The sequence below is a fragment of the Bufo bufo genome, chromosome 1 (assembly GCF_905171765.1).
Source record: "Bufo bufo chromosome 1, aBufBuf1.1, whole genome shotgun sequence".
Taxonomy (NCBI): Eukaryota; Metazoa; Chordata; class Amphibia; order Anura; family Bufonidae; genus Bufo; species Bufo bufo.
In genome coordinates, this window is record NC_053389.1 from 494,914,454 (window position 1) to 494,927,130 (window position 12,677).

At 38.3% G+C, this 12,677-nt stretch overlaps 1 protein-coding gene across 3 annotated transcripts in view; it reads right to left on the bottom strand.

Moving 5' to 3' along the window:
• Nucleotides 1–377: 377 nt before the first annotated feature.
• Nucleotides 378–12,677, bottom strand: part of LOC120981019 (monocarboxylate transporter 2-like) — a 135,094-nt gene continuing 122,794 nt past the window's right edge. For all 3 annotated transcript variants that reach the window (XM_040410488.1, XM_040410480.1, XM_040410473.1), the window contains exons 4-5: nucleotides 7,155–7,955; nucleotides 378–1,274 (exon numbers count right to left, since the gene is read on the bottom strand). In XM_040410488.1, coding sequence (XP_040266422.1) covers nucleotides 1,027–1,274; nucleotides 7,155–7,955 — 1,049 coding nt within the window. In that variant the 3' untranslated portion in view covers nucleotides 378–1,026. The remainder of the gene's footprint in view (nucleotides 1,275–7,154; nucleotides 7,956–12,677) is intronic.

Here is a 12,677-nt window from a genome sequence, read left to right on the forward strand (position 1 = left end):
TGTATCTGTCTATAGAACCAATATAGGTGATATACTCTACAGAGTGGGGCTTAATAAGTCATCACTTCAATAAAAACATAAGAAAACATAATTGGAGTTTGCCAAACAGCATGGAACAAACAAACACATACAGGAAGGTTCTTTGCAAATGAGACTAAAACTAAACTTTTTAGCCATCATAGGAAACTCTTTGTGTGGCTTGAATCCAAAACCCATCACCCCAAGAACACAATTTCGACAGTGATCATATTATTTGCAGCTTCTGTTTATGGGGAGGCTTTTCATCTGCAGAGACTGGAAAACTGGTCAGGACTGCCGGAAATATGGATGACAGTAAATTCTGCATAATTCCTAAAGAAAATATTTTTAAATTTTGAGACTGGGAAGGAGATCCAGCTTTCAGCAGGACAATGACCCTGAACATAGTGCTAAAGTTAAAGTCAAAGCCCAGGACTAAATCCAACTGAAAATGTGCAGCATGATTTGAAGACTATAGTACACCAATGCACAATCTAGCTTGATGGAGTGGGAGTAATTTCACCTAGAAGAAGGGGAATAAATCCCTGTGTCTAGATGTGCTTAGCTATAGTAATTGCAGCAAAAGGTGGCTTCACAAATTATAGACTTTCAGGGAATGAATACTTATGCACATTACATTTCTTAGTCCATTTGTCATAATTATTATTTATGTTACAGTAAAAAATGTTTTGCACCTTCAAAGTGGTAGGCATGTTCTGCAAATGAAATGGTATACACTCCCCAAAAAATACATTTTAATTCCAGGTTGTAATGCTGCAAAACAGGAAAAACACCAAGGTGGGGGGAATACTTTTGCAAGGCACAGCAGAATATGTACTTTTTTTTGTCATTTAGACTAGTGAATACGGCCCTAAACTTTGTAACATTCATTTCTTGAACTCTGAATTCAATGCAGGAATATTTACCTGTCAGGACTCCATAATAACCATTAATCAGCATAAACCTCTAAATAATACTTGCATCTAATCCAATAAATAATAGTCTATTTTATATACTAGTTTCTCTGTCTGATGAATTAGACACATTTGATTTTTTGGTCACTTCAATGGGTTCTGTGTTGTTTAAAGTTTCTGTCTCTTTTGCTGCATTTATTTCATTATTTGCCAATTTTTCCTTTGCTAGTAGTCTGTAGTTGATGGCGTTTCCAATAAATAACCATATACTTGCCAAAATGACAATCATGCCACATGCAAAGTACATGTATTTATAATTCCCAGTTAAATCCACCAGCCAACCTGAAAGACAAAAAGTAAATGTAATAAAAGTATTGCTGTGGTACAAACAATAATAAAATGGCTACAAAACAGCTACAATTAATCTGCCCCATGACATTTTTGTGATAATAATATATACATTATTAATATCCACATGGTGGCTTAACCCCTTGGATACCAGAGGTTTTTCATTTTTGAGTTTCATTTTTATTTTTTTCCCTTTCTTCATGGAGCCTTAACTTTTTTATTTTTCTGTTCACAAAGCCATATGAAGGTTTATTTTTTGCAGAAAAAAATCTGACAGTTCCTGCCTCTTCTTCTAGATTAAAATGGCTAGGTGAGATGACTATGTAGGATTTAACTGTGACAGATTCTCTTTAAGGTGCCAATGCAGCTTCAATAGCTGTCTGCTGGACAAGCAGACAGCTATCTCTCTTGATCCCGCAATATACATACATACTTTAGTTGGGAGCTCCCCACACACATTAGATTATTGTCCAGTCCCACCAAAAATGTATTTTGAAGTACCATCCAGTTAGTGGAGCCATGAAGGGTAAAACAGGGAGATAACTGCTCTGTACTTGTCATAGCCATTCTACTTGGTCCTACCTATCTGCAGATGTGCTGCCCTCAACACGACACCACTGTTAAACTCTTACTAGCCCTGGAAGCGATCCTAGTAAATCCTTGTAACATCTAAAAGAATATCCCTTTGTCCCAATGTGTTCTTCCTTATATAACAATAAGGTTCAACAGGAAAGTGAAGAGTATGCAGTCATGGCCCATCCGATATGGTTCATGCTATAGATGTGACATTGAAAGTATTGTGCAACTATTGTACATAAAACATATTCATAGCTCATCAATCTGTTTCTAATTAACAGCCCCATGTAAACAATCCCTAATAATATCCTTACATGCAGAATTCAGACTCTAATTTAAGAAACTATGACCATCCGTCAGTGACACGGATAATAAGTCCTCTTGCCTAATGTTAGAAAACTGAAGAAGTCGAAACTCCACAATCCACTGATCCACAAATCCAAAGAAAGAAATGGGTGAATCGATCACAAGATGGAGGAGCAACAGGAAAAAAGAAGTGATTGGCCCAGACCACACAATGTAGAGTTTACATCACACCAGGAAGTGATGTAGACAGAATTTAGACAAATACCTTCCTTACAAGGGCTACTAGGAGAAAGAAATGACTTTTATGTTTTATTTACTACAGATCACAATTATGGTTTTTATCCCTTCCCCAAAAATATTAAGCAGCTTTTAGTTAGTACAGTGCATCATGATATCACCATTTTTATGTTTTGAACCACTGTACATTGTGTGACATAGTGAGAGGTTTGGTCTGGGAAAACAGGTATTTTCTTTCCAGCATGTGCTGCTGGGCTGATTTACAGCCAGGTGAGGTCAAATACCGGACCAGATTTTAAGTGCCAGTCTGGGTTTTGGCAGCACCTGGCTGTCCTTAAATAGGCAGCTGGGCTCAGAAGCGAGGTCTCTGTGTTAGGATCTGGGAGCCTTGTGTCTGGATGAAGGCTTGCTACCTGTTTGGCGTGAAAACAGGTTGGTGCTGCTATGCTCAAGGACTCATGGAGGCAGAATTGCAGCATGGTGTGAATTACTGTACCACCAACACCGCAAGGTGACTTTTTGCTTGTTTATGACTGCTTGTTTTGTCACTTGCCTAAAGTGTGAATAAAACACTGAACTGTTTGATCCAAAGAACTTGTTGTTGCCTCTATACCGCGTCCACTAATCCGGTCTACCAAAGCGAAAACCCCACAATTGTCACTAGAGGGCACTATCTACTAGTGGTTTGTATATAAAATTTTGTTGGCTCATATGCTCTCTCTAGTAAATTTATAATTGTTGGTATCTACCTCCTCCATGTTTATGACCAGTTAGAAGGAAATTATATACACTATTTAATACACTAGAGATAAAAAAGTATAATTATACCATATTAATAGATGGCTACTTTGCATTCTGCTGCATGTTATTACATTGTAGCGTATGGCATCCATAGGTAAAAATTACATTTTGATTTTCATATAGATTGAGGAGATGCCCATAGGATATAGTCAGTTTGCGTTGATTTTCTGAAAGTGTAATTGTTTTATTTTGTGTGGATATCTATATATATATATATATATATATATATATATATATATATCCAAATGATGGCAGGGCAGCACTCCTCACTTCAAATGATTCAGGTGCCAGCGTTTTCCCCTGGGTCCTGGGGTCCAAACACAATCCAAATAAATGTAACGCAGCACTCCTTAGATAAAAAGTGAAAAAATACAAAATTTATTAAAAACATGTTGATAGAGGCAACGTTTCAGCTCTCTCACAGAGCCATTATCAAGCCCACTTGGCTTGATAATGGCTCTGTGAGAGAGCTGAAACATTGCCTGTATCAACATGTGTTGAATAAATTTTGTATTTTTTCACTTTTTATCTAAAGAGTGCTGCGTTACAATTATTTGGATTATATATATATATATATATATATATAAACAGTAAAAGCAGTCTATATACAGTGGATATAAAAAGTTTGCACACCCCTGTTAAAATGTCAGATTTCTGTGCTGTAAAAAAATGAGACAAAGATAAATCATTTCAGAACTTTTTCCACCTTAAATGTGACCTATAAACTGTACCACTCAGTTGAAAAACAATCTGAAATCTTTTAGGTGGAGGGAAGGAACCAAAAAAACTAAAATAATGTGGTTATAACTGGGGATGTAGCTGTGTTCAGAATTAAGCAATCGCATTCAAAATCATGTTAAATAGGAATCAGCATACACATGCCATCATTTAAAGTGTCTCTGATTTTTAAAGTGTCTCTGATTAACCCCAAATAAAGTTCAGCTGCTCTAGTTGGTCTTTCCCATCAGAAGGATCTCATTGTTAAAAGGTATCAGTCAGGAGAAGGGTACAAAAGAATTTCCAAGGCATTAGATATACAATGGAACACAGTAAAAACAGTCATAATCAAAATTGATGAAAAGACGAGAAGAAAACTGGTCTGGGAGGCTACCAAGAGGCCTACAGCAACATTAAAGGAGCTGCAGGAATATCTGGCAAGTACTGGCTGTGTGGTACATGTGACAACAATCTCCCGTATTCTTCATATGTCTCTGCTATAGGGTAGAGTGGCAAGACTAAAGCCTTTTCTTACGAAGAAAAGCATCCAAGCCAGGCTACATTTTGCAAAAACACATCTGAAGTCTCCCAAAAGCATGTGGGAAAAGGTGTCATGGTCTGATGAAACCAAGGTTGAACTTTTTGGCCATAATTCTAAAAGATATGTTTGGCGCAAAAACAACACTGCAAATTACCGAAAGAACAACATACCCACAGTGAAACATGGTGGTGGCAGCATCATGCTTTGGGGCTGTTTTTCTTCAGCTGGAACTGGGGCATTAGTTAAGTTAGAGGGAATTATGAACAGTTCTAAATACCAGTCAATATTGGCAGAAAACCTTCAGGCTTCTGCTAAAAAGCTGAACATGAAGAGGAACTTCATTTTTCAGCATGACAACGACCCAAAGCATACATCCAAATCAACAAAGGAATGGCTTCACCAAAACAAGATTAAAGTTTTGGAATGGCCCAGCCAGAGCCCAGACCTGAATCTGATTGAAAATCTGTGGGGTGATCTGAAGAGGGCTGTGCACCGGAGATGCCCTCGCAATCTGACAGATTTGGAGTGTTTTTGACAAGAGTGGGCAAATCTTGCCCAAGTCAAAATGTGCCATGCTGATAGACTCATACCCAAAAAGACTGAGTGCTGTAATAAAATCAAAAGGTGCTTCAACAAAGTATTAGTTTAAGGGGTGTACACACTTATTCAACCATATTATTTTATTTTTATATTTTTTCTTCCCTTTACCTATAAGATTTCAGTTTGTTTTTCAATTGAGTTGTACAGTTTATAGGTCACATTAAAGGTGGAAAAAGTTCTGAAATGATTTATCTTTGTCTCATTTTTTTTACAGCACAGAAACCTGACATTTTAACAGGGGTGTGTAGACTTTTTATATCCACTGTACCTTAGAGAAGAATACAACTTTAAGAATTATTGGCAAGCTTAGCTACATTTAAAAAGTACCTGCTGTTTTCTAAGAAATTTCAGGTGGTACATATTATTTAGAGACTACAATATTTAGAGTTCACCTAGAAACACTGCAAGAATAACAATATGCGCGTGGTCCTGAAAACTATACAAATTTAATGTTCTGCATGAATTAGAAAAAAGCATTTTTTAGATTTTTTTTATGTAAATTAAGCAATTGAGCTTTTATTTAGCCTCCCTTATGGGATACAGTATTGTAATGTCATATCTTTGCTTATCATTTATAAATGGAAGAAATATGTATTATATTGAAACTCCACTTGGAAGACATTTTAAACACGTCAAAAGAGTGAACTGCATTATTACGAAGTATAAATTTCCAACATTGAATGTTTGATCTTTTTTGGTTCGTTTCATTGTGTGCTAATGCATTTCAAAATATATTTTTGAAATGATTGGGATTCCAGAAAAAGCTTCAAATTTCCAGCTTCCCTTTTTACAAAAGTTAAAAGATAAAATTCTGTTCGCCTGAAGCCAGCACTAGGGGGAGCCTAGGGCATATAGATTTATAAACATGTAGTTTATCATGATTTCAATAAAGAATCCACGTGCAGTAAGATCCTAAGCTACCCTAGTGGCCGCAGATGTCAGCCAGAAAGTGTATAACTTCTAAATATATTGATATGATAAATTAATCATTACAAAGAATTTGACCTAAAAATAAAATAATGCTAAATGGTTAACACTCACTTTATGTATGCTCTACTGGAACCAGAGCAGAAGCAAACTGAACACACATTTCCTGCTCTGCTCCATGACATTGGTGACTAGACAAGCTCCGTACTTCCCCTATGCAGTACTTTCCCTATCCAGCTTTTTCTTTAGTATACCCCTAGTATAGTACAGATATAGGGAATTAAGGCATGTTAGTTTCTCAGCTACCAAGTTTATAGATGCTGGTCTTGTCTCTTGAGTCTGAAAACGAATGGATTCTTCTATGCAAATATTCCAAAGCTCCTCTTTTTATATACTGGTAATTTATTTATTTATTTTTTAAATATGTGCAATATGTGAAAATAACAGAAAGGTGGCAGTCTATACTACATTATCAAATGTTTTGTTATGTAATAGAGTTCTTTATAGTAAAGAAATAGATGACCGAATCACACATTCTATTAAAATCCATGCATGTTATAGATTTTAATTATCATCTCTGATTAATGCTGCACCTCTATGAAAAACTTCCTATTGTATTTTGGCCATTGAAGTAATTCTAATACTATCATCAGCAGACTTGGTTCTACAATATGACATATCAAAGGAGTTATATTATATTTTATGAATTTTGCATAAATGCAGGAAATGGTATAAAAAAAAAAAATCTAATCACTACTTACTGTTTAAATTGTCTGCCACTATTACGCCAGTTGTTCTGAAGCAATAATGTCACATACATCATTCACATGACCATTGCACCCAGTTTCTGGCCTTATTCTTCACATGCTATAAATGTCAGCATGAGTGCCAAGGCCAGGGATTGGCTGTAACTGTCACATTCACAATGTACATCATGTCATCATTGCTGGACTGGCAGAGACTACCGCAGTGTCAGCATTGGAGTGGTGGAGGAATAAAAAAATTCAGAAACCCCTTCAACATATACTAATGATGATCTTATACTTTAGTTCTTATTCTGGTATGAGACAAATTTATATATTTTCTTTGAATAATGTGTAATTATTTTGTGTGTTATTTACTTAATTTACTATTGTTATGCATAGACAAACAGTTAATGGTATTCTTACCTCCCAGAGGAGGCCCAATTAGAACAGGGCAACATTCCACAATTGTCACAAGTCCAACAGCACTGGAGAATCTTGCTGCTCCAACAAGGTCCATCAGGGTTTCAAACAATACACTGCTTACCATACCAAAAGCAAACCCAAAAAATACTGAATATATGACCAGTCCAGTGTAATCATTAGCAAATGGGCACAACACATGGCAAATGCCATTATATAGAATGGCAAAACTGAAAAAATACTGTATCTTTGGGCGGATGTATTTGGAGTTTGCCACCATTCCCATGGAAGGTCGTGCAACCATGTCTACAAAAGCTAGGATAGACAATAAAAATGCAGATGAATATTCATCAATGCCCATATGCTTAGCGTAGGGGGCGAGGAAAACAATTGGAGCAAAGAATCCTAGGAACATGATTACATTCCCAGATAGGTAAATGAGAAACCCCCGGTGTTTAAAGAGTGACAGGTCTAAATACTTGTTAATGTTTTGGCATACTGATAACTTTTCTTTTTTCTCATGAGGTTTCTGATCTGCTTTTTCCTCATCTTTCTTTATGGGTTTAGGTCCAAAGGGCCTCATGAGGGATCCAGCCACGCAACAGTTTAATAGGAGACCTCCTAAAATTAAAAAGCTTCCTCTCCATCCAAATGTATTGAAGAGAAATTGATTAAGAGGAGCCAGTGTGCTCAAAAACACTGGACTTCCTGCCATGGCCAGTCCATTTGCAATAGGACGCTTTTTAAAGAAATACTTTCCAATAATTGTCAAAGATGGTTGAAGATTAAATGCCAATCCAAAACCTGTATGGAGAAGAAAACAGTGTTCAATTTGGAATATATTATCAATAAGCTTTATTTAATGTAAAGCTAAAAAAAAAATGACAGCAAGCATTAGGCATCAAGCATTGTTTGCAAATACAGATCAGAAGAAGATTTACCATATTTTTTGCTGTATAAGATGACCCTGATGATAAGACACACCTAGGTTTTAGAGAAGGAAAATAAGAAAAAAATATATTTCCCCATATCAGACCTCAGATAAGACCCCCATATCAGACCTCAGATCAGATGCCCATATCAGCCCTTAGATCAAAACCCCTTATGAACCTCAGATTAGACCTCAAATAAGGCCCACAAATCAGACCTCAGATCAGACCCCCATATCAAACCTCAGATCAGACCGCCTTTAGCCTTCCATGTCAGGCCTCCATATCAGATGTCAAATCAGGCCCCATCAGAGCTAAAATAAATTAACTTACCTCTCCTGCTCCGCTGCTACTCTGCTGGTCTGGCGGTCTGTCCTGCAGTCATGATCCCTGACCCTTTCCGGGCCCGAACTGCACTGTCACCTGACTGCTTGCAGCATCAGGTTATAGTGCACTATGTGCTGATCCTGTATGCCAGTGGTCCCCAACCTTTTTTGCATCAAGGACCTGTTTCATGGAAGACATTTTTCCCAGGGACCGGGTGGGGTGGTTCTGGGGTGGGGCTTAGGGGGTGGACGGGGCTTAGGGGGGTGCTGGTTGGCGCTGACTGATTCATGCGCATAACAAAACACAAGGTGCATATTAAAATATATAACACTATATAACAATGGGTTAATGGCATCAGGTACATGCTGGAGTAACTTGCTGTTAATATGAGGCACATTTTTTTTTATCAATTTGGACCTGCATGTGCCTGACATTAATATTAAGTAACCTCATCATGTGTACCTCACATTATTGGTTAACCCAATGTTGCCCATTATTTGATGAGGTGCTTGGGGCCACAAACTTTTAATGTGAGGTACATGGGGGTACTAATGTAATAGCACCATGTACCTCAGATTAATAATAAGTGACCCCATCTTCTCAAATTATGGCTACTGGCAACATTGCGATTAATGAGTCAAATTAACCCCAAATCTTGCTGGTGGCCTAATACATGTTTTCTTGCCTTTATTTGCCTTTATTTTGAGGCAGGCTAATAATCTTGCAGTGTGTGGAATGGGGTGTGGGCCAGGTACCTGTGGCGGCTGCTTTTCAAAGCACTAATGGCTGGGGACTGGAGAACACAAGACTAAGGAGGAGGAGGCTGCTGCTGTTCGCCAAGCACACTAGCTGAGACGGCGCAGCTGTAAACCCTCCCCCGTCCCTCCTCCAACTTTAACCCCTTCACGACGGCAATCCGTATATATACGTGATAGCTGCACATACCCCGTGCAGCTACCACGTGTATAAGCGCTTGGATTAAAGCTTCTGCCCCGCTGCTGTCACGGACAGCATACAGTTCAGTAATGCCGGAAAGGGACCAATCAGAGTGGCCCCTTGCCAGCAATCGATCCGATTGGTTAGTCTGTGCAGACTAACCAATCGGATCGCGGCAGTGAAAAAATGCCGGTTTCAGGCTCTGATCTGCGCTCTGCAGATCAGAGCCTGAAATCAGATAGCGTCCTCGTGCCCCCACCGATCTGTGCCCCCGATCTGTGCACCAAGCCCCCCTTGTCCCCGCCTGCCCCTTATGAAGTTCCCCCCCCCCCGCTCCCATGCACATTCCTGCAGCCTGCCCAGTGCCCTGATGCGGTCCGCCTCCTGCCCCCATTTGCGCTGCCCCTCAATGCTGGCCAAACCCCCCGCCCCCCTTTTCAAGGCTGCCCCCATGCCATGCGGTCCCCCTGCTGTGTGTGATGGTGGCGGCTCCATTCCTGAGCCGCCGCCATCAGCAGAGAGTGTCAGCTCTATGCTGACACTCTACTGTGACCCCATAGATGCCGCGGCAGCGGCATCCATGGGGTTAATAGAGGGAGGGGGCTCCCTCTCTCCACCATCGGGGCTGCCGCGCTTCGCAAAAGCGTCCGGCGTTGCCACCTACAGGGCATCTGATTGTATTATACTTTGCAATGCAAGAGCATTGCAAAGTATAGTACAGCCATCAGCCCCACTGGATCTTCAAGATCCAAGAGGGACTTGATAAAAAAAAAGTGAAAATAATAAAAGTAAAAATAAATAAATAAATAAAAATGTAAAATTAAAAAAATAAATTGCCTTTTCCTATAAAAAAAAAAATAAAAAAATACACATATTAGGTATCACCGCATCCGTAAAAACTGTCTCTATAAATATATCACATGATAGACCCCGTCCGATAAACACCATTAAAAAAATATATAAAAAACTGTATAAAAAAGCCATTTTTGTCACCATACATCACAAAAAGTGCAACAGCAAGCGATCAAAAAGGCTTATGACCCTCAAAATAGTACCAATCCAACCGTCACCTCATCCCGCAAAAAATGATACCCTATTTAAGACAATCTACCAAAAAATAAAAAAGCTATGGCTCTCAGACTATGGAGACACTTAAACATCATTTTTTTCATTTGTTTCAGAAATGCTATTATTGTGTAAAACTTAAATAAATAAGAAAAAGTATACATATTAGGTATTTCCACATCCGTTACGATCTGCTCTATAAAACTGTCACATGACCTAACCCCTCAGATAAACACTGTAAAAATAAATAAATAAAAACTGTTCCAAAACAGCAAATTTTTTGGTCCCCTTGCCCCATAAAGTGTAATAATGAATGATCAAAAAATCCTATGTACCCAAAAATGGTACCAATAAAAACCTCAACTCATTCTTCAAAAAACGAGCGCCTGCACAAGACGATCGTCAGAAAAATTAAAAATATATGGCGTTCAGAAAACAGACACACAAAAACATAATTTATTTTTCAAAATTGCTTTATTATGTAAAACTGAAACAAACAAACAAAGAAAGTAGTCATATTTGATATCATCCGTAACAACCTGCTCTATAAAAATAGCACATGATCTACCCTGTCAGATGAACCTTGTAAAAAAAAAAACACTGTGCCAAAACAGCAATTTTTCAGTTACCTTGCCTCACAAAAAACTTAATATAGAGCAATTAAAAATCATATGTACCCCAAAATAGTACCAATAAAACTGGCACCTTATCCCCTAGTTTCCAAAATGGGGTCACTTTTTGGGAGTTTCTACTGTAAGGGTGCATCAGGGGGGCTTTAAATGGGACACGGCATCTAAAACCAGTTTAGCAAAATCTGCCTTCCAAAACCCATACGGCGTTCCTTTCCTTCTGCGCCCTGCCGTGCGCCCTTACATCAGTTTATTACCACATGTGGGGTGTTTCTGTAAACCGCAGAATCAGTGTAATAAATGTTGAATTTTGTTCGGCTGTTAACCCTCAATGTGTTAAAGAAAAAAATTTAATAAAATGGAAAATCTGCCAAAAAAGTGAAATTTAGAAATTTCATCTCCATTTTCCTTTAATTCTTGTGGAACATCTAAAGGGTTAACAAAGTTTGTAAAATCAGTTTTGAGTAACTTGAGGGGTGTAGTTTCTACAATGGGGTAATTTATGGGGGGTTTCCACTATGTAAGCCCCACAAAGTGACTTCAAACCTGAACTGGTTCTTAAAAAGTAGGTTTTGAAAATTTTCTTAAAAATTTTAAGAATTGCTTCTAAACTTCTAAGCCTTCTAACGTCCTAAAAAAATAAAATGACATTTCCAAAATGATGCCAACATAAAGTAGACATATGGGAAATGTTAAGTAATAAATATTTTATTAGGTATGACTTTCTGTTTTGGAAGCAGAGAAATAGAAATTTTGAAAATTGTGAATTTTTCAAAATTTTTGATAAATTTGGGATTTTTTCATAAATAAAGGTGAAATATATTGACTCAAATTTATGACTATCATGAAGTACAATATGTCACGAGAAAACAATCTCAGAATGGCTTGGATAAATAAAAGTGTTCCAAAGCAATTACCACATAAAGTGACGCATGTCATATTTGTAAATTTTGAGCTGGACACTGGAGCATCAGGGATTCCCTCCCTCCGTCCTTCCCTCCTTCTCCATTTACTGACTCTGGCTACTCTGATGTGCGCATCGGGCGCGCATGCGCCACTCCTCTTTCCTCTGCAGCCTGGCAAACAATCTTTTAGGGCCCAGTCCTGGGCCGCAGCCCGGCGGTTGGGGACCGCTGCTGTACGCAGTCAGGAGGGTGCAGCGCAAGCCCGGAAAAGAGCGGTAAAATATTATTTACCAATCCTTGCGACTCCTGCACTCTAGTTAGCGCATCCATAATGGTAGCGCTCACTAGTATTCGCTTTAGAAGACGCAAAAAATGGCATCTTATAAAGCAAAAAATATGGTAACTTCTGATATGTCATACTTCTGCCTTAGACAATATCGGCTGAAGAAGAGTAATAATTGGAATGTCCTAAGCTGTCTATATGCACTAACAGGCTTATGAACACACGTTGACTTAATTAGAAAAATGGCTGGTACATAAGGTGATTACAGTGGTTCTCATACATACTGTAATATCTCTCCAAATATAAAGAATCAGGGCTGATGAACACTGTTACTGAGTGATACCCATATTTATCCATTATTAGCTTGTACATGGATGCTAAGATGAGTCTGCCCTATAGCATATGAAACCTATTCTGCTACATGTAGCTTTTTCTCAGTACCAGATGTAATA